Source organism: Monodelphis domestica, chromosome 4 (genome assembly GCF_027887165.1).
Source record: "Monodelphis domestica isolate mMonDom1 chromosome 4, mMonDom1.pri, whole genome shotgun sequence".
In the NCBI taxonomy this organism is placed as follows: Eukaryota; Metazoa; Chordata; class Mammalia; order Didelphimorphia; family Didelphidae; genus Monodelphis; species Monodelphis domestica.
Window position 1 is genome coordinate 111,692,270 of NC_077230.1, and position 21,644 is coordinate 111,713,913.

The 21,644-nt window shown below is 40.5% G+C and overlaps 1 protein-coding gene across 1 annotated transcript; it reads right to left on the reverse strand.

Moving 5' to 3' along the window:
- Positions 1-6,824: 6,824 nt before the first annotated feature.
- LOC130453672 (septin-8-like) lies at positions 6,825-8,755 on the reverse strand. Its single transcript, XM_056793719.1, has one exon. The coding sequence runs from the start codon at positions 8,669-8,671 to the stop codon at positions 7,394-7,396; it is 1,278 nt and encodes a 425-aa protein (XP_056649697.1). The 5' UTR covers positions 8,672-8,755; the 3' UTR covers positions 6,825-7,393.
- Between the last annotated feature and the right edge of the window lie 12,889 nt (positions 8,756-21,644).

A 21,644-nucleotide genomic window follows, 5' to 3' on the forward strand; every position in this document is an offset into this window, starting at 1 on the left:
CTAGGGAGACTGCTGCCTACTTTACCTCAATGTAGAGTAGCCAGACCCAAAATATCTCCTTATAAAACTCAGTTATTGTATCATCCATGCTTCATTTCCTCGATGCAAATATTCCTAGAAGGGCTACAATAAACTATTATTTATTGATTAACTTGGGGCAGTGAGGTGCCTCAGTGTATTGATAGAGTAAGGGACCTGGAGTTGGGAAGACCTGAATTCAAATGTGGCCCCTCTAGCTGTATGGTCCTGAGCAAGTCACTTACCCCTTTGCCTCCATTTCATCGTCTGTAAAAAAAAAATAGCTATAGAAGGAAATAGTATCTTTTCCAAGAAAACTCCAAATGGGGGACAATATTCCGACTGAACAACAACAAATCTTTCAGTCCCTGGGGGAAGATTAATTTGACATATAAACTTATTATAAAAGGACCCCGAGGCTCTAGGATAGAAAGTTCTACAAAATAGGGTGGAGGGGAATTTAAAGAGGGAGACATAGAGAATTCTCATAAAGGGATAGGGGGCTGAGGAAAGGAGGGAGACAGATCCACGAGGTAGGAGGGACAGTCCTTGGCAAAACTGTAAAGGTAGTGAGGTTTGTCTTTCAGCTTCTTGTACCTTTTATAAAGGAACAAACTCCTACTGCAGACACCTCATTCCTTAATGCTTCCTTCCCTCCCTCCTAAAACCTACTCTCAGGAAGGATTTAATTTCACTTACTCCTCCCATTGTTGAGTTCTTCCTGGAATTGTCATTTTGGGAAGGACCCAGACTAGTGTTATATATAAAATTAATATGTCTCTACCAGTTATTATTTTCCATAAAGTTTATCAATAATCACTTGAGATAGAAAAGGTAGATAAGCATAGAATTAAAGTCTCTGCCTTACTCTAAGTTCTCAGACCACATGTCCCCTATTCTCCAAGAGTCCTTCTCTCCCTCACCTCTCTTCTCTAGCTTAGCTTCTGCCAAAAAGCCCCCAGGTGGGCTCCACCCACTTTCTTTTATTGAGGTTCACAGATGTTCCCAGACATAACTCTGACATGTGAAGAATGTTGATGAGCTGGTCAGTAGCCTAGGAGGGGGAGGGGATAAGATCCCCTCAACACAATAGCCATCTTTAATTCTCAGGATTTAGCCACCATGTATCTGTAGTTTCTCAATTTCCCTCTTAAGGAGGGCAGAAACTGTCTTTTTGCTTATTTTTGTATCCCCAACATTTAGCCCAGTGTTGTTCAGTCATGACCCACTCTTTGTGACTCCATTTTTTTTTCCTTTTGGCAAAAATACTATAGTGATTTGCCATTTCCTTCTAGAGCTCATTTAACAGATAAGGAAACTGAGGCAAACAGGGTTAAGTGACTTGATCAAGGTCACACAGATGGTAAGTACCTGAGGTCAGATTTGGACCAAGACAGATGAGTGTTCCTGCCTCCAGATTGGACACACTGCCCACTGTGCCAAACCATTTAATCTAGCGCCTGGTACATAATGAGTACTTTTTGACTAATAATTCAATTTGACAGACATTTATTAAGTATCTGCTACATATAATGTCCCGAGTTTATATTTAGTAAGGTGAACATGACATCTATATTATAAGATCATAGATAAGGACTCGAAGGAACAAAATTATCTAGTCTATTCCCATTCCTTTACAGGTGAGGAAACTGGTAGTAAATTGTCAGAGGTGCTATTTGAACTCAGCTCTCCCTGACTCTAAGACTAGTACTCTATTCATTTATATAATGCTTTGAATGTGATAAGCGCAAAGAAGGGATCCAGCAAAAGCAGTCCAAGAAAGTTGAGGAAAAAGAGAGTATTTTCCCAAGGGAGTCAGATATTTCACTGAGGAGGTGGCCTCTGGGTTGGATCTGGAAAAAAAGAGATGATTGCAAGAAGCAGAGGTAGTACAGCAGTGCTAACTCTCACTTTCCTTTCAACGTCTGTGTCAGGTAGGCACAGAAATATTCAGAGAGGAGAAGAGAACTGTCCATAGTTTCACAGGTAGGAAGTATCACAATTAGGCTTTGGAACCAAGTCTCCTAGCCCAGGGTCAGCCCTTTCTTCCCTCTATTATTATTGTGAAATCTAGGGATGGAAGATGACTTATGAGCAACTAAATGTCCAATGTTAAGGAATTAGTTTAATTGTGGAATGGAATTAAGATGGATATGTAAGAGGAATCCAAAGAAATGTGGAAAGATTTTATTAAATGATGAAAAGTGAAAAAGGAAAGACTAGAAAGATGTTGTATATATTATGGTTCTAAAAGGATCATAGATTTTGAGGTGGAAGGACCTTAGAGGGTAGACCTTTCTTTGATCATAGACCCAGAGCTGCAAGGGATCAAAGGGGCTATCTAGTCTGTCCTCTCATTTTACAGATAAAGAAACTGAGTCCTAAGGAGGTTAAGTGGCATGACCAAGATGATACAGTAAATAATAGCACTGAGATTTGAACTCTTTCCACTGAATCAGGATGCCTAACTTATTATATGAAGAAAAGTGAATGATAATGAATGGAAGAAGGATCCTGATGGGGCTACAAATGAGAAAGTGTCATGATATTTCTGTGTTGAAATAAGTTAAACACAAATAGTTACAGAATGAGTTTGGTTATTTTTGCTGATGCTCAGAGCTAAGTTTCTAATAGACATTTGTAGTAGGGGTGATTGGGAGAGTCTCTGCTCAATTTGTTGAGTTTTTCTCTGTTCACTTGATAAAATTACAGGAGATTGATATCTGTCAGAGCGGAACACCTCCCATGCAGCTAGACATTGCTCAGAGCCTTGCTAGGATGAGACAGAGAATTTATGGATTCTTTCAAGTGGCTTGGCCTATGACTGAGAATCATGTAACTGAGGATCTTGGAGAGGGATTTTTTCATTTAGGAATGTAGAAGGAAAGAAGCTCTAGAGTGTCTCTACCTTTTTTTGAACTCTTCTCCCCTGTTTTTTTTTTAACTTTTACCTTCCATCTTAGAATCAATACTGTGTATTGGTTCCAAGGCAGATGAGCAGTAAGAGCTAGGCAAAGGTGGGCAAGTGACTTGCTCAGGGTCACACGGCTAGAAGTATCTGAGGCCAGATGTGAACTAAGGACCTCTCATCTCTGGGCATAGCTCTTAATCCACTGAGCTACCTTGCTGCCCCCTTCCCTGTTTTCCCTATATACTTCCAGAAAGTAAGAGAAAGTGTCCTTAACACCATGCTCCTTATAGGTGAAGAGGACCACCGATGGACTGTCTGCTGTATAATGATGCTGTACCTGAAGGTTTAGAGCCATACCAAAGCTGGACAGGGATCTAGACCTTATCAACCTTCCATGACAACTACTGTGAATTGCTTAGACAGGGTAAATGCAAAATATCTGTTTAACCAAGCTCACACTTTTAGGAGTGGAGGTAGGGGTTGGGGGGAGGAAAAATATAATTAACATAATGGGTTATTTAGAATTTTCTATGGTTTTTATATTTTTTACTGCACACCTGGAGGTTCAATACCTTATCAATGTCCACACCCCAGGAAAACTGTCCTGGCAGACAGGCTAAACAGGATGCGGGTAACTGAGAGTACCTTAAATCCATCCGTGAGGGAGCAGGATGTCTACCCCATGCATACGAAGACTTCCTTTGGGGGATTGGGCAGATGAGAACAATTTGCTCCCAACACGATGAAGATGACTGAGACAGGCACTGTGGAGCTCCTAGAACTTGGTTTGGCATCAAAGACATCAAGGCTATCCATTACACCCTGCTTGTACTGACTTTTGTCCTGCCACTAGACTCTTGAAGAGAGAGAGGTTGATGACTTTGTGTATCTCTTACTCTCTTGAACCCAATTCACTTAAAAGTGGATTTCACCCTTTTGTCTTATTTAGGACTAATCATTCCTTTAGAACAATTCCCTTCCCCCTTCTTCCCTTTCACTATTATTTCTTAGTTGAATGAAATATACTTCTTTACCCAACTTTGAATATTTGTGTGTATTTTTCCTTTCATTGACCAGTTCAGATGGGAGAGAGGCGGAAGTATCAGCGACTTCCCCTACCCCTCTCCCTCATTTATATAGATGTCCATGTGCATACTTTGATTATGTGAGAAAATTTTCCCAAACCTTCCTTCCCCTCCCCTTCAGAATATTCCTTTCCCCCTTTTCCTCATTCTTCTCTTAAGGTCAACAAGATGTAATAGAACCACTCCCAGGTTTTCTGCCTAATTGGACTCTCTATGACTCCTGATGATGATGGGGTTCAGAGCGGACGTGAATTTCTAATTAATTTATAGAATTATTAAATTGGGGCAGGCATGCCTGGTTCTTTGGTACTTGCTGGGAAAGACCACAGTGGCAATGGGGAGTCATACTTTAATCAATCTTTCTTTAATCACACTTTAATAAAGCACAGAGGGAATAGTGGCAAAGGGCACAGAAAATACAGTGATGAATGGCACCAACATGGGGGTTTTAGAGGAAGACAGTTTGGGAATGGGATGGCTGGAGGCATGGGGAGGAGAATAGAGAGGGGAGGAAAGTCCTCTGGGATAACATGATCATGGATTGGAATTGGGAGCCCTCAGTAAGTAGCATGGACCCAGATGAAGATGGAGGGGTGCTGTGGCTGGCAACAGGTGTTTTGGGGTCTCTTTTTAGGTGATAAATTAACTCTTCTCTTTGCCACCTTGGGGTTAGTTCATTAACTTAGTCATATCTCAAAGCTGTCAGCAAAACTTTAAAGTTAACTTGTAACGATGTCATCTCAAAGATATCAGCACTATGTGGTGTTCTGTTGGTCGTATTGGGTATGTCTGGAGCTTCTCTGAGGCTTATATCTCTAGCATGGCAGTTAGCAGGATCCAAAGACCCTTACACTAAGGCTCGGACGGCATCCCCTTATTTAGCATATAGGCTCAGGATGTGATTTTTAGTTAATATACAATTTGCAAGTTATGCTCCTTTGATTTATAGGACAATTTAAAAGTGACTTTTAGCTTCCTCTTTAGTCTTCCTTTTATTGTTATTTAATGCCTGCTCTGTATAACAACCAGATCTCAAAAAAAAAAAATTTAGATCACACAACTTAAGTTTAATCTGCATGATAACATTTCCTCCATCACTTTCTTAAATCTAGATAATAAACCAAACAATAAAGCAAGCCCTGAGTTTAGGATCTAGCAATTTCTGACATAGAAGTGCTCTCACCAGAAATTTAACAAGGATTCTGTGGAATTGTTTCCAGTGTATCCATAAGGAAAGGTAGCATCTGAGATCAGCTTCCAAGGAACCCAGGATTCCAAAAGGAAGAAGTGAGGACAGAGTATATACTCTGCCCGGGGGACTGAAAACACAAAGGCCAGGAGATTGGAGATGGAATATCACATGTGAGGAAGAGTCAGGATATAATGTGGCTGAACTGAAAAGCAGATGAAGGGGAATATTGTATAATAAGGCTGGAAGGGCAAGTTGAAGCTTAAAGTGAAGGACTTTAAATGCCAAACAAAGGAGATTGTATTTGATCCTATAGGGAGCCACATTAGGGAGCCACTAAGTAGGGGAGTGAGATAGTCAGGAGTGGGCTATAGGAATGTTTATTTTTCAACTATTTGGAGGATGAATTTTGGAGAGGGAGGGTGAGAGAGAGAGAGACAGACAGACAGACAGACAGACAGACAGACAGAGACAGACAGACAGAGAGATAGATAGATAGAGAGAGAGAGAGAGAGAGAGCGCGCGCGAGAGAGAGAGAGCGCGAGAGAGTGCGCGCGCGCGAGAGAGAGAGAGAGAGAGAGAGAGAGAGAGAGAGAGAGAGAGAGAGAGAGAGAGAGAGAAAGAGCGAGAGAGAGAGAGAAAGAGAGAGAGTGAGAGAGAGAGAAGGCTAAGATTCCATTTATAAGATAGCTAAGTGGTTCAAATCTGGCCTCAGACACTTCCTAGCTGTGTGACTCTGGGCAAGTCACATAACCCCCATTGCCTGGCCCTTACCGCTCTTCTGTCTTGGAACCAATACATAGTATTGATTCTAAGGAGGAAGGTAAGGGTTAAAAAAAAAAAAGAGGCAAGCTAGTTGGTGCAGTGGATAGAATTGAGGGCCCAGCATCAGTAAGACATCTTTCTGAGTTCAAATCTGGCCTCAGACACTATCTGCCTCAGTCTTTTCATCTGTAAAATGAGCTGGAGAAAGAAATGGCAAATTAGTCTAGTATTTTTTGGCAAGAAAACCCCAACTGGGATTGCAAAGAGTTGGATATGATAAAAAAGATTAATAATTGAAATAGGCAGGAGGTGAATGAGAATCTGAACTACAGTGGGGGCTACAATGAGTGGAAGCAAGAGGATATTTGTGAGAGATGTGGAGATAGTCAATAAGACTTGGCAACTGATTGACTGTGGGGGGATAGTGAGAGTGGAGGGTTGAAGACAATGATGCCCTTGGCAGAAATGTAATCTCTAGCATCCCATTTCAATGCCAGGAACATAGTAGGTACTCAGTAAAATGCTTGTGAACGAGGATAGTGTAGGAAAAGCAATGGTCTTGGTAGTCAAGAAACATAGTTTTGCAATGCAATGATCCAGGACAATTCAGAGAGACTTATGAGAACGAAGGCTATCCACATCAAGAGAAAGAACTGTGGGAGCGGAAACACAGAAGAAAAACACATGATTTACCCCTTGTTTATATGGGTATAGTACTTGGGGTTTTGGTTTTATTTTTTTTTTTTGTCATAATATGAAGTTTATTACCCATGTCTCTGTGTATTTTATAATACAGAGGAAAAGCTTAGAGAATTTTTAGTGGTTTGTTTTAATGGGAAGTGTTACTGGTAAGAAATAATGGGAAAGGATGTTACTTGGCTTTATTTGCATCAAGATACAAATTTAGACGTCTTTTAGAAATTCTTAGGAAAGTTAAAGTATGATTAGAAAAATTAACATAATTCAAGTGGATTTCACAGCACATACACCAGACTGTTTGGTTACACCTAGGGCAGGCACCTTGTAAGTAGCCATCTCAACTCTGAACAGTTAAATACAACGTAGCTGGGGTCGAGGGGCTTCATTAAATCGGCACAAACTGCTCCATCAAGAGATGGTGACACTATAAATGGAAGACCAAGCACTGGTTCTGAAAAAAATAAACCTTGTCAGTTTCAGTTCCAACATTAGATCATTTTTTTTGTCTTTGCTTGGGGGTGGGGGAGCAGCCCAGCCTGTGTGGCCTGACGTGCTGTGGCCCCCATGAGGAGTATTAAGCCTTTGCTGTAAACACTGGAGTCTGTACTGGCTCTCAGTTTGTCCTCACACCATGTTATGGGAGAAGGATCACAAGGTGGTAGGTAACTCAAGCAACTTAACACATGAAAGTCTAAAGTCCATTCGACATGTATATCTGTGCGTGCTTTAATTTTTCTTGTCCTTGTCTCTTCTCAATGGTTGCTGTGAGGTGGCCTGTAAGGCTTGGACCTGCATGGCCTCAACAGCTGCCTTCCTCCGATTGAAGGCAATTTTCTCCTCCTCAAGTTGCCGTCGTTTTTCTTCCACCTTCCGCTTTTCTTCCTGGTGAGTCCTCTTTAAGAGCTCAAATTTCTCATGAAGCTCCTTCTCTTTCTCTTTCAGTTCCAACTCTGTCTCCTTCACCTTGTTCACAAACATCTGTCTCATCTCTTCTTCCTTCTTCTGCAGTTCACCTAGGAACTCCTTTCTCCTGGTTTCATAGGTCTCCTGGAGGCTAACAGGCTTGCTCTCTGCAGCTGTGTCCTGGAAGCCCATCTCTTCAAGCTTATGGCGCCGGTACAATTCATAGTGTTTGCTGTGTGTCTGTTCTCGGAGATCCTCCATGTTCACACGGATCAGCATCTCCCGGAGTTTCACAAAGTCACAGTGACTCTCATTCTCCACTTGCACAACACCCCAGGGGTACTGCCCAGCTCGAACCAGTTTGTTCCCAACTTTTACTTCATCAGTACTGCCAACCACAGCAAAGGGAAGATGGGCATTCATTACAGCATTGATCTCTGCCACAGCTTCATCATCTGTAGGGAACTGATAGATCTGGACTCCATTTTGATCCAGTTCACTCATGATCTTGCTTTTGAACTTATGCAGTTCACTCTTGGAGATGGTGTCAGCTTTGGCAATGATAGGGATAATGTTCACCTTGCTATCCAGCTTCTTCATGGTCACCAGGTCCAGCGACTTGAGGGAATGTCCAGTGGGTGTGATGAAATAGAGACAGACATGGATCCGCATGTCATGATAGTCAAATAGAGAGCGCTGAATCTTCAGCTCTTCCTGAAGGTAGTTTTCAAACTGCGTATCAATGTAGTCAACTATAGGCCTCTCATCCTTATTGATCTGGTCTCCAAAACCGACTGCATCCACAATGGTCAATTTAAGGTGCACATTGCTTTCCTGGAGATCATAAGTGCGTGGCCGGAGGCGTACACAGGTCTCATAGTGTCCAGACTCTTCTGTCTCAAATATAGTGTTGAAGAGTGTGTTCATCAGTGTAGACTTTCCAATGCCTGTTTCCCCCACACAAAGGATGTTGAAGCTGAAGCCCTGAGATACGGACTTACTGACCAGCTGGTCTGGGAGGCTGTCAAAACCCACATGGCCTCCCAGATTGAGGATGCGCATCTCTTCTTTCGAGCGGTGCTCCAGGTCGGGAGCCGCCATGGACTGGCTCGAGGGCGGAGGGGAGACTGGAACCGGGGGATCGGAGCCGGCTCCGTGGCTCCTTCTCCACTTGGGTCGCTGCGGCTGAATCGGGTTTTGGTTTTAAAAGATGACTCTATTACAAAAATGAACACCATGGAAATAGGGATCAAGTGATAATGCATGTATAACCCAGTGGAATTGCTTATCAGCTCCAGGAGGGGGGAGGAACAAGGGGAGGGAGACAATATGAATCATGTAACTATGGAAAAGTACTTAAAAATAAAAAAAAAAAAGAAACCTGGGTTTGTGACCTTGGTGAAGTGATTTCTTTTCTGGGCTTCAGTTTCCTCATCTGTCAACAAAAGGGGTTAAGTTAGGCAATCTCTGGCTCTAACGTGCTGTGCTTCTTTGGCACCCCAAGCACCTTATTTTTGAATCAACAGTCCTCAGGATCCCACCTGTCCCTCCTTTCCAGTCTTTGCTTCAGAGGAGCATTTCAATTTTTAAGCTTGAAAAGCCTGGAATTTGCAGCAGCTCATCTGCATATATATGGGATGGTTGTGGGAGTGAGGGGGAATTCAGGTGGGTAGATTTGAATACTACTTTATGGGACTCCAGAGACTAATGAACTGTGTGTGTGTGTGTGTGTGTGTGTGTGTGTGTGTGTGTAGGTGTAGGTGTAGGTTTGGGGCTGGGATTGGCAGAACGGAGAGCCTCAATGGCATCCAGCGTCAAGATCTCAATTGTCGATACAGAAGAGATCAATAATAAAAGATTAGATTTTTTGTTTTTTTCACTGACTTTTCTAATAGGTAGAGGTACAAACATATATATGCATATATATACACAAATACCCAGATATAAGTATTACACACACATATATATGCATATATATATAAGCATATAAACACACAGGCACACTTGTAATGCACATGGCCTCCTTGAGGGCAGACACTTTCATTTTTGACTTTGAATTAGTCCTCAGTGCCTTGCATGGTGCTTGGCATGAAGTAGCTCTTTAAGGACTACGTGTTGTTGGATTGTTAACAAATAGTTACACAATTAGCAATACCAAAACAAGGAAAAGAGAAACCCTCTTAAAAAATCCAACATTTGTTTCTTACGTACTTGTAGTATTTGCTTCTTCTCAACACATGACAAATATGCGTCAAAGGAAAGGGAAGGCACCCTAAAAACCTGGATGTTCCCCATAAGTGCTGCTCAAGCTGTGGTGACGTCGCTTCATCCCTGGGAAGAAGAGAAGGGCTCCTTTTGATGGAGAAGCTGCTTTTTTTTTTTTCAGGTTAGTAGACAAAGCTCTTGGCTTGAATTCAGGAGTGGATCAGGTTGAAGTCTTGACTCTGATGCTCACTGGCTTTGTGGCCATGAGCAAGTCATGCCATTCTTTAAGCCTGTTTCCTCTTCTATGAAACAGAATAATTGTATTTGCAGTACACACCTCTCCATGTTGTGGGAGAGCTTGAAATAGAACCCTGGCCGGGGAAAGGATGCTCCCTCAAGAATCTTTAAAAATTGAGAAATTGGGGGCAGCTGGATAGCCCAGTGGATTGAGCACCAGGCCTAGGGATGGGAGGTCCTGGGTTCAAATTTGACTTCAGACACTTCACAGCTGTGTGACCCTGGGCAAGTCACTTTACCCCCATTGTCTAGCCCTTACCACTCTTCTGCCTTAGAACTAATACACAGTATTGATTCCAAGATGGAAGGAAAAAAAATTGAGAAATGTATTAAGTTCAATGCAAGATGAATGACCAGGAGGCAGGTGCAGGTAAAGACACTGCCTCCTCAAAGACATGGGTTTAGGATTCTTATACCCTTTTGATAACAGGGACTATATGACCAGGGATGTGTGTGTGTCCTTCCCCTTGGTGACCAAATCACCCTTAACGTTGACAAGGTGAGGCAGGGACAGGAGACCAGCCTGAGAGGTTCTTTATTTTCCTGTAAACAAAGCAAGGACTAGACTTTAACATGGTTAGCTAGCAAAGGCTTGGGAGCTAGGAGCAATCACATTATCCCATCATGCCTTAAGGGAGAGACTAGCTTTTTATTTAGACTGACAAATAGAGTTTGACAAAATGGGAAATGGGATGATTATCAAGTAAATACTGATCATTGAATGAAACAGAAGAATATTAATTTTCCTCCTATGTAAATCACAGATATATACAAGAGAACTTCAGAGGAGAGAATGCTGGTAATTAATTAGGAGTGAGGATAAAGAGCAATAATAATAGTAGAAGAGGCACTTGCCTGTGCTGTGATTTGGAGGAACTCAGAGACTCTGAGGTAGGCGTGTGGAGGGAATGTCTTCCAGATGTGTGAAACCACTTGTGCAAAGGAGAAAGAATGTCATGTAAAGACGACATCTAGATGATCAGTGAGAGAAAAGAAATAATATGGAATAAGACCAGAAAGAGTTGAGTCTAGATTGCGGAGGGCTTTAGATGTTAGGTTCTAGATTTTTGTCCTAGAAGTAGTAGTGAGCCACAGAAAATTTTTGAGTAGGGAGGTGACCTAGTTAGATCTGTGTTATAGAAATAGCACTTTGATAACCATGTGGAAGATAGATCAGAGAAGGAAGAGACTGGAAACACAGAGACCAATTAGGGGACTATGACAGTTGTCCAAGGGAGAGAGGATATAGAGGCTGAGTGAGTGAAGAGAAGGGGAGAGACCTGAGAAATGTTATAGAGTCTGGATGGATGTGGCTTAGTAAACTGATTGGATATGGGGGTAGTGAGGAAGAGAGAATGGGTTTTGGAGCTGGGTGAGTGAAAAGTTAGTCAACAGAAATAGAAAAATGTGGAGGAAGTGGTTTTTTGGGAGGGTAGGGGAGGAGGAAAATATAATGAGTTCTGCTTTGGATATGTTGAGTTTAAAATGCTCATGGAATATTCATGTGGAACTGTCTAGCATCTACCTGGTTGTGAATTAAGAAAAGCTTGTTTGATTACGTGGGCTTGGAGTTCAGGAGAGATTGACTGGATAAATAGATCTGCAAACGGATGATAATTGAGTTCATGGAAGCCAATAAGATCAAGACGGAAGAGGAGAAGGGAATCAGGATTTATATAGTATCCTATGAGGAAGGTGCTATTATTATGTCCATTTACAGTTGAGGAAACTGAGGTAAATGGAGACAAAGTGCTTTGCTTAGGGTTACCCAATTAGGGAATGTCTGAGTAGGGATTCAAACTCAGGTCTTCCTGACTCCAGAGCCAGCGTTGTGATGTTCTAATTTTTGGTAATAGAAATTCCTTCAGATTGTATGCCAAAATGTGGAAAATATGTGATTTGAATTGGTGGAAAGCATAGCTGCACTGGGAAAATCACCAAACTTCCAAGTATGCCAGACAAGTATTGAAATACAGGAAAGCCTGAAGAGGGGAGAAAAAGCCAGTTTTAGTGCCAACCAGTTCAGGCAGGTGGGGGAATCCTTTCAAAGTAACAAATGCAAAGAGGTTGGGGCCAAAGGCACGAGGAGAATTGACAGAAGCTGTGGTGTAATGCAGTTAGGGGGCTTAGGTTTGAATCTTGGCTTCTTACCGGTGTGACCTTACGGGTGTGACCTTAGGGCACCCTCTTGACTCAGTTTCTTTAGATGCAAAGTGAAGGGAGCTATATTAGATGACCCGTAAGGTCACTTCTAGTGCTTCCAGGAGGTCTTAAGCCACAAGATGTTTCCATTAAAATGGGTGAGATAAGCATGTGTAAAAGGTACAGAGAGCCCAAAGTCTGAAAGGGAGATTTCTAATGTGAAGTCAGAAAAGCTAGGCGATTTCTCTTCTAGAGATTAAGAACATTTTTAAAGGGTGCCACCAGACTATGGCAATGTTATTTGGGGTTCATGGAAAGGAGATGGAGGACTACAGATAAGGGCATTTGTAAAGATCAAGGCTTTAGATCCAGTTTTAAATTAGAGAAATTGACTCTTGAAGAGTCAGTCAAGTCACCTACCTGGCCAAATTGAACTTATTGGCGAGAGACTAAAAATTGAACTGACGTTTAGCTGGAGTTTTCTTGTCAAAGAGATTGGATGGTTTGCCATTTCCTTCTCTAGCTCAGATGAGGAAACAGAGGCAAACAGGGTTAACTTGTCTAGCATCACACAGTAAGTATCTAAGGCCAGATTTTTTTTTAAACCCTTACCTTCCATCTTGGAACAAGGCAGAAGAATGGTAAAGGCTAGACAATGGCGGCTAAATGACTTGCCCAGGATCACACAGTTGGGAAGTGTCTGAGGTCAGATTTGAACCCAGGGCCTCTCAACTCTAGACCTGGCTCTCAATCCACAGAGTCACCCAGCTGCAACCCCTGAGGTCAGATTTGAACTATGGAAGGTTAATCTGCCTGACTCTAGACCCAGAACTTTATCCACTAAGTCACTCAGCTGTCCTATATCCATCTGGTTAGCTCTCTGATAAGATACAATGGGAAAAAAAACCCAAACAAATAAACAGAGGATCAAGGTGAGAGAAGGAAGAGGAATTAAATAAGAACTGGCCTAGCTCCTCTAATCTTTAGCAACATCTGGAAAGACCTTTATAATGTTTTCTTGTTATTTGTTTTTTTGCATCTCCTGCCATGTTTCTTTATAGTGCTTAGTAGTAATCCCTTTAAAAATGCCATTTAAAAGAAGGGTGGTGTGCTGTTTCAGGGAAGCCCCTTCAAAAGAAACTGATCTCTCAGGGACTTAATGCAGGGAAGGGAGGGGATAGTAGATAGATACAAATAGCCGAAGCCACCAGCCAGGAATGAAAGAAGTAAGTGCCATTATGGTGGATAGGCCTCATTGCCTACAGGGATAGACAGCCCAAAGGGATACTAGGAAGGGTCCTTTGAGATGATCTCTTCCAAACTTCTCATTTTACAATAAATTGGCCTGGAGAGGGGCAAGTAACTCATTAAAAGCCATTAACTCTGTAATGAAAGCTACCTGAAATTGTTATTACATGCAATTGGGAAAATAAAATATCTCTGAATTAAAAAAAAAAAAAAGCCGACAATTTCTCTTTTACTGATTTATCTTCCTCTGCTTTATTTCCTTTACCTACAAGGACAGATCATTCAATTCTTGAATTCTTCAAGCAGTACCCAAATATTTTTCAAACCCTATATTGATTGAAAAACAAAACAAAGAACCCAAACATCAGTAGTCATCACAGCTTGACAGATTTCCCATAATAACATGAACTTGGATATCCCCCTCCCCCTTCTTTCCATTGGTCTCCTTTTAGTATTGCTGGGTGTTGTTCCTGGTGTAGGAAGTGGGTGTGAGAGTCAGGGATAGGTTGTAGAACCTTGATGTGCAGGAGTGACGGGATAAGCTCAGAGAGAGAAAAGGAAACATGGAGGGGAAAATACCGCCCTCTCTCTGTATTTCTGAGGAGCTATCCAGAATCATTCAGAGGCATTCAGGAGAAGAGATGAGATCAGGGCAAGAATAGACCTAGAGATCATCAAAGCTTTAAAGCCTTTTCCTTGCCCTATTTTTCAACCTTTTTACTCAACTGAATATGGGGCCATCGATGCAAGAAAGAATAAGCTGAAGATGCCATCTTCATCATCAGTATCTAATCACTCAAAATCTCACAGAATCATCATGGAATTTACAAATGAGAAACCACATGACCAATCATTTAATCCATCCACTTCCTTATAGATGAGGACTGATGGCCAGGGAAAGGTAAAATAGCTTGTTCTAGATCATGCAGAGGTCACACTAGATCACTTTGGTTAAACCAAAAGTAGAACTAGATCTCCTAGATTTTGGTCCAGAGTTTTATCACTGCATTGTCCTATCTCGTTCCAATTGACAGAGAGAATTTTTCTTTCCAAGTATAGGAATTTATATTTATTTATTCATTTATTCATATATTTATTTTTAATTAATTAATTAATTTTTATTTATGTTTTTAATATATTAACATTTTTATATATATATATATATTTATTTATTTATTTCCTTTCTAGAAAAGACTGTTGCAACTCTAGTGTTAGGATGGGACAAAGAAGAACAGGTTGATTCTTTCTTCCCAGAGAGAGAAAAACTAGATGAAGATAATCTTTCTTCAGGAGATGAAACTGGACAGGTCAGGGAAGGGCAGGGTAGGGCAGAGCAAGACAGGAGTAGGATTTATGAAGGCATGAGTATGCTTTTCTTCAAGTAAAATATTGTAGTAGTGATGCTGATTTCATAATCTAGAATGGCAATGAGCTCTGAACGATTCCACTGAGAAGACAAGAGGAGAAGATGATTAAGTTATCAATCTCTTTCTTGGTGTCATATGCCGTTCCTTCCAGAGAGCTCCCAGCTAGGGAGTTGGATAATTCCATTTGGCATAAAACTTTATTTGTTTGGAGAGCAAAGAGATCAGTCTCCAGAAATGTCTGATTATGTCACTGACTCCTCATAGAAGCTTTGATGGAGGCTATCATTTTCTTTAAAAAACAAACACCTCCACCTCCAGCCCCTTCTTGAATTTCATAACATTTAGATATGCATAGAAACTATAGCTTCAAGCCCATGCATGTCTCTATTGACACAAATATTTATCTTTCCAAAAAAAAAATAGCCTCTTATTCAGGGAGTTCTTATTAGTTAGCACTGTTTAATGTTAATTAGTTTCCTCTTTAGATTATGAACTTATCTTTTTATTTCACTATATGCTGTCAGTCTTCCAAAGCCTTTGCTTTCTCAAATTACCCCTTTTCTCCCCACCCCCCGCCACTTTTTAGCACAAAGCGCAATGATTTTACCATGAAATGGGAAGAATGTGAAATTGGGGTTCAAACAGTGAAGTGGTGCACTCAGAATGAAGTCTTATATTGTGGAGTTTATATTGCTGAAAGAAAGGGGGGAAAAACCTTGTCTGACCAGCTTGGATTTAGTTGTTTTAGTGGTAGGTGACTGGTTAGGTGGCTGACAGGCCAGCAGAAGTTATATGGGATGGATGTATAAGGAGGAAGTCAGATCATGGGCTCATGCATTAGGATCATAGAACAGGAAGGGATCTCAGAAGTTGAGTCTAGTCCTTTCTTTCTGTAGATGAGGAAATTGAGGACTGGGGAAAGTGAAGCAATTTAACCAGGCTAAGTAGCTAGTGTCTGCGGTGAGATTTGAGGCAACTAGCTGGCACAGTGGATAAGAATGCCAGGTCCAGAATCAGGAACTCTTCTTCAGGGGTTCAAATCTAGTCTCAGATAATTACTAGTTTTGTCACCCATGGCAACTGAAGTAATCCTGCTTGCCTCAGTTTCCTCATCTGTAAAATGAACTGGATAAAAAAATGGCAAACCAGTCTAGTATCTGCTAAGAAAACCCCAAAAATGGGATCACAAAGAGACACAACTGAAAAGTGATGGAACAACAAGAAATGAGATTTGAACCCAGGTCCTTCTGATTCCAAGTCTAGTCCTCCTGCAGATTATCTACCTCTTCAAAAACTTGCCATAGAACTTATTAGACTCTTTGGCTTCTTGGGGAGAGTTTACCTTCTCTTAGTTAGAGAGAAGTAAGAAAAACCAGGCAACTTTTTGGGATGCCTCTGGCTTCTGGTGGTTGTGAAAAGCAAGAGACTGTAAATCCAAAAGCTAGTGCAGGGTAAGTGATTTCATTCAGTAAAACTTTATGGTCTCCATGAAGACTTCCTGGCTTCCCCAACTGTCCTGTCACTTTCCTCTGGACTCTGAAAATACTGCTTATCTATATGTGTCTATATGATCATCAGGTATGACAGTTTTCTCCCTAAGTTGTAGATCTTTGAAAATAAGGTTTTTTGCTTGCTTGTGTCTACCATGGTTGTAGAGTTAGACCACAGAGTAGATGATTGATAATTATTGATTTATCTTTAGTTGGAAAGATAAAAAAAAATACTGACTTCTGTAAGTTCTGTATACATCTTCAGTTTTTTCAGTTTTTTTCAGAGCTTAGATGCCATTGAGGCCAAGGTGGCTATGTGGTCCATTAGCTTTGCTTTTGCCCACAGTCACAGACTAATTTTCTTTCATTTTGTAGATCTAATTTTGTATAAAAAGTATTAGACATATAGATATCTACATTAGACATTAGAAAATATAATTGTCTCAAGCAAGCCGAACCCAAAGCCCAAGCCTTGCTCATGTCAGGAGTTATGCCTCCTAAAAAGAGTTTATTAGTGTCTTTTCCCATGTTCAAATACATATATAATCTCAGTGATTTGATTGTTCCTTTCAGTGATGTGGACTGCAACCATTCATATCTATGTGTGCTGTGTGACCTCTCATAAGTTCCTAGATGGAGTCTATGGAAAGGGATGGAAGTATTTTGAAAATTTTGAGAAAACAGGAACCTCCTGGCTGCCCATGTCATCCCTCATCTTCCCCACCCTCCATGTGACAATACCATTTTTTCTTCCTATCATTTATTTGCCTGATGATTTTGAAAATTCCTGATTCTCTTTGGTCATAAATTGTAGTTAACCCATACCCACCATAAGCCTCTCCAATATCCTCCATGTGACATTTATTTTTAGTTTTTTAGACTTGTGCTTCATATTATTTTCCTCATTTCCCTCAGAAGTACTTGGCTATGCTTGAAACAACATGAGATATTATTGTTTTTGCCTTTACTTTAGCAATTAAAACAAATATCTTAAATATACAGCCTGAGATACAATCTTTACATTCTATTTTTGTTCCTCATTCCCACTTTACTTTCTTCCTCTGTTCTATCCTGCTTCTTCTTAGGCTATGACTACACACAGGTGTTTATCAGCCTAATTTGGTGACAGAACATTTTTAGGCTTTAAATATATTGTTAAGAGCCATAAATGTCAGTTAGGGGAAGGATTGGGCATTATGGAATATTCTTAGCTTAAAAGACCTTTGGAAAACTGGGGAGCAAAATAGAGGCAATGAATTCTTTTTTCATACTGTAAATTTTCTGTACTTGATATTTAACATAGAAGGCTATATTTTATATTTTACAATTACTAATATTTTTCTCCTGTGGAACATATATATATATATATATGTATATATATATATATATATATATATATATATATATATATATATATATAAACACTAGGTACATGAACAGTTTTGAAGACATAGGTAACTGTAACTTGGTCAAACTTGTCACTTAATGGAATGTAACCTCTTTGAAGAAAGGACTTATTTCGTCTCTGTCTTTGTAAAATCAGCACATGGTTTTTATCACTCTTATATTCAGCCAAAGTGTCCTTCTCTCTGTGTCTCATATGGGCATCCTGTATCCTGGCTCTGTACCTTTACCCTGGCAATTCTCCATGCCTTGTATGCTTTCTTTACCTATGTAATATTTATTGGGAAAGATGAGGAGGATATGAAGAACAGGGGATATGGGAGGCTTGTAGCAGGGTATGGAGGAGTTGAGGGGAGAGAGGGAATATTGCTCAGTGAGGCAAAGGAGAGAGATGCCCCTTGCTGAGAGGTAGCAGCAGGGGTCTGATAAGGACTGTTTGTCTTTGAATGACTGAACTGATGCTCAGCTCCCTCTATGCACAGAAAAGATAGTCTACTTATCTGACTGTGAATTCAAATAATATAAAGTTTAATAGCCAATTGGGATTGGAGGGGTATCAGGAAAGAGGGAAGTCCTTAAATAAGGTTGGAGTCTTCCTCAGCTTTGGAGCTGAGGCCAGGCCTCCCAGGCTGGTGGAGGGTTTCTCCCACTTCCCTCCTCTGTGCTAGTTTTGTCAATTTCAGAATCTTAGCAATAGACAGAAAGCAACAGGAACAGTTCTAACCTTAAGAGCTGTTTGAGCCTGTGTCTTTGGGCTGAAGCAAGTAGAGGTATTCCACTCCAGACTGGACTGAACAAGCTCCTCCCACCTCCAATACCAGGAAGGAAGTAAATCCCAGCAGGAAGTGCTAGTCACAAGACCCAAGTGCCACTCCCAGTTGCCCCTTCCCCCACCAACTGTCAGTCTTATTTCCTTTCCACACCTAGTAAAGGGAAAAAGATAGAGATAGAATAAGATTTAAGAAAAGTGGAAGGCTGTCTTTAAGGTACATACTAGGAACTCAAGGGAAAGGATTTTAGCAGGCAGAAGGCAGAAGAGGATTAGTTTGGAAGTGACAACTGCTAGAGTGAGTGACTTCATGGAGGAGGTTTGGCTCTTCTGGTCTGGAATGGTGGAGGAAAGGCAGCTTGTTGGAGCTTAGCTACCTTAACCTGACTGTTGTAAATCTTGAAATTTCTCAGCCTTGTGAATGTTAAAAATTTCCCCATTGGGGAATTCTCAATTGGAACAATTCCCTACTGGGAATATTCCACATTGGATGTGAGAACTCTATTTAGATTAGAAATGGGAGGACCTCTACTCCACCTGTACTTAGGACTGCTTTAGGGGAAAAAACTCCTTGCTAAACAATGAGGGTACTTGGGCCCATACTTATAGTAAGGCAAAAAGTTCTTTAAGCCATGCCTGTTTTTAGAAGTAATACAAAGGGATGCTAAGTACCTATTAAAGGTCAGGCAACTTGTAAACTTGCCAGGAGCAAAGAGATGAAAACTTATTCAGAAGTTTTCTCTGGTACAAACTTACTAAAGGGATTAGTTGACCCAGCAGTGTTTTTAGAATGCGTTGTCCTTTGGAAAATGTCTACTGTGATTGGTAGATGGAAGAACTTAGGGGAGGTGAAATAGGAGAAAACCTCCTATATAAGAAAAAGCAGAATCTCTTATGAGGTTCGCTTGAGAAGAATCCTTTTTGGAGAATCTCTTGAGAGAGGCTCTGGAGAAGGGAAGCTCTTGGAGGACAATCTCTAAGGAGGTCTCGCTGGAGCTCCTCTGAGGGGACTCTGTCCCTCTGGAGGCTCTTGAGAGAGGCCCTTTGAAACAGTCTCTGGCTGGAAGGCTCTTTGAGGAGGACTCTGGCTGGAACTCTCTCTGAGGAGACTCTGTCACTAGAATCCTTGCTTAGACAGACCTTGTGGTGAGTGATAAAAGACTGACTGACTGACCTCTCTCTCTTAAGACTCAGGTCTAGGCCATGTTGGCTTAAGGCCCTTCATACTTATTTCCTTTTTCTCTCTTTCTCTCTTTTCTTTAAATTCCTCATTGTATTATTAATTAAAATCTCTATAAAACCCAGTTGACTTGGGTATATTTTAATAATTGGGAATATTTCCTGGCGACCACCTTATATTTGATTTAAAACAAAACACTGTGGTGAAAACATATTTTCTGCGGTCACAATTTACTCACCCACTCTTATATCTACTACAATTTAAGTCTTCCACTATTTTAATCACTATAGTTTAAGGCCTCAACTCTTTTAACTGCCACAGTTTATGGCAGACTATTTTAATTATAACACTGTGTAGACAGAGAAACCCCTAAATGATCTTTAGAGGTTCTCTGTTTGACTGGGGAACCTCTAGAAAAGGATCTGACCATACTTGCTATGCTTTACAGAAGGTTTTTTTCTTTAATCTAAAAATCCTGTCAGATTCATTTTGAGGTTTTACCTCAGGGGTCAGACCCCCTGAGGTGGCCTTAGCCATTTGAGAGCAATCATAAAAGGTTTTGGAGACAGTTTTTGAACTAAATCAAACCAACTACTGAGGGTCATAGATAGGTAGCTTAGTCAGCTATTGGGGAACAGCTAGATAGAAATGGGGAGCTGGTAAGTTAACTGGAAGATCTGAAGGCTCCCTCTTGCAAGAGACACAGAGGGTTTTGGGGTGAATAGCTAGATCCCTAGAATTAGGGACCCCTTATTCTGATCTTCAGTTTGTATCCCCCCTTATAATAAAAGAGATACTGATTTTATACATCAATTATCTCCAAGGCATTTGCACAACTGGCCCAGCAAGAGAAAGTGATTCTGTTTCACTCTCACTAACTGGAGGTTAGAATATCCAGAGATCACAGTATTCAGGGAGATCTCTAATTGGAAACTACACCTATCCACTTTGGGTCTCTCTCTCCCCCTTACTCTGTTTTTTAACCTCCATGTTCTGACATCTTTCTTTTGCTTCAAGATATAGCTTATGCACTGCCTTCTACATGAAAGCTTTCCAATTTACTCCAACTGTTACCTCTTATATTTATTTAGATTTATTCTCTTTTATTCAAGAAATTATCTTTTAAAATGCTTATTTAATTTTAAAGATACTTTATTTTCCCAATTACATAAAATAACAATTTTTAACATTTCCCCCCAAATTTATCCCCCAAATTATAAGATCCAAATTCAAATTGTCTCATTCCCTTCCTTATCAACTTCCCTCCACCCCCTTCCTGAGATGGTAAGAAATTTGATCTGGATTATACATGTATTATCATGCAAAGCACACTTCCATATTGGTCATTGTTGTAAGAGAATACTCATATAAATCCAAAATCCTCCAATAAAAACATAAATTACTGTAAAAAATAGTATGCTTTGGTCTGCATTCTGACTCCAACAGTTTTTTTTTCTGGAGGTAGATAGCATTCTTTGTCATAAATCCTTCAGAATTGTCCCAGATCATTATATTGTTGACAGTAGTTAAATTTTTCACAGTTGGTCATTGTACAACATTGTTGTTACTATATATAAAATATCCTCCTGGTTCTGATTATTTTGCTTTGTTTCAGTTCATGTAGGTCTTTCCAGATTTTTCTAAAATCATCTTGCTCATCATTTCTTATAGCGCAATAGTATTCCATTACCATTATATACCAAAATTTGTTCAGCCATTCCCCAAATGATGGTCATACCAATAATTTTTAGTTCTTTGCCACCACAAAAGGAGCAGCTATTAATATTTTTGTGGTGTCAAAAAACTAAAAAATGTTTAGTCTTCCCCCTTTTTATGTTCTCTTTGGGATATAGACCTTGTAGAAGGAGTATTGCAGGATCAAAGAATATACATTGTTTTAGAGCTCTTTGGCTATAGTTCCAAATTGGTCAGAATTACACCATGTAACAAATTTCAGTTTTGATTCAATATG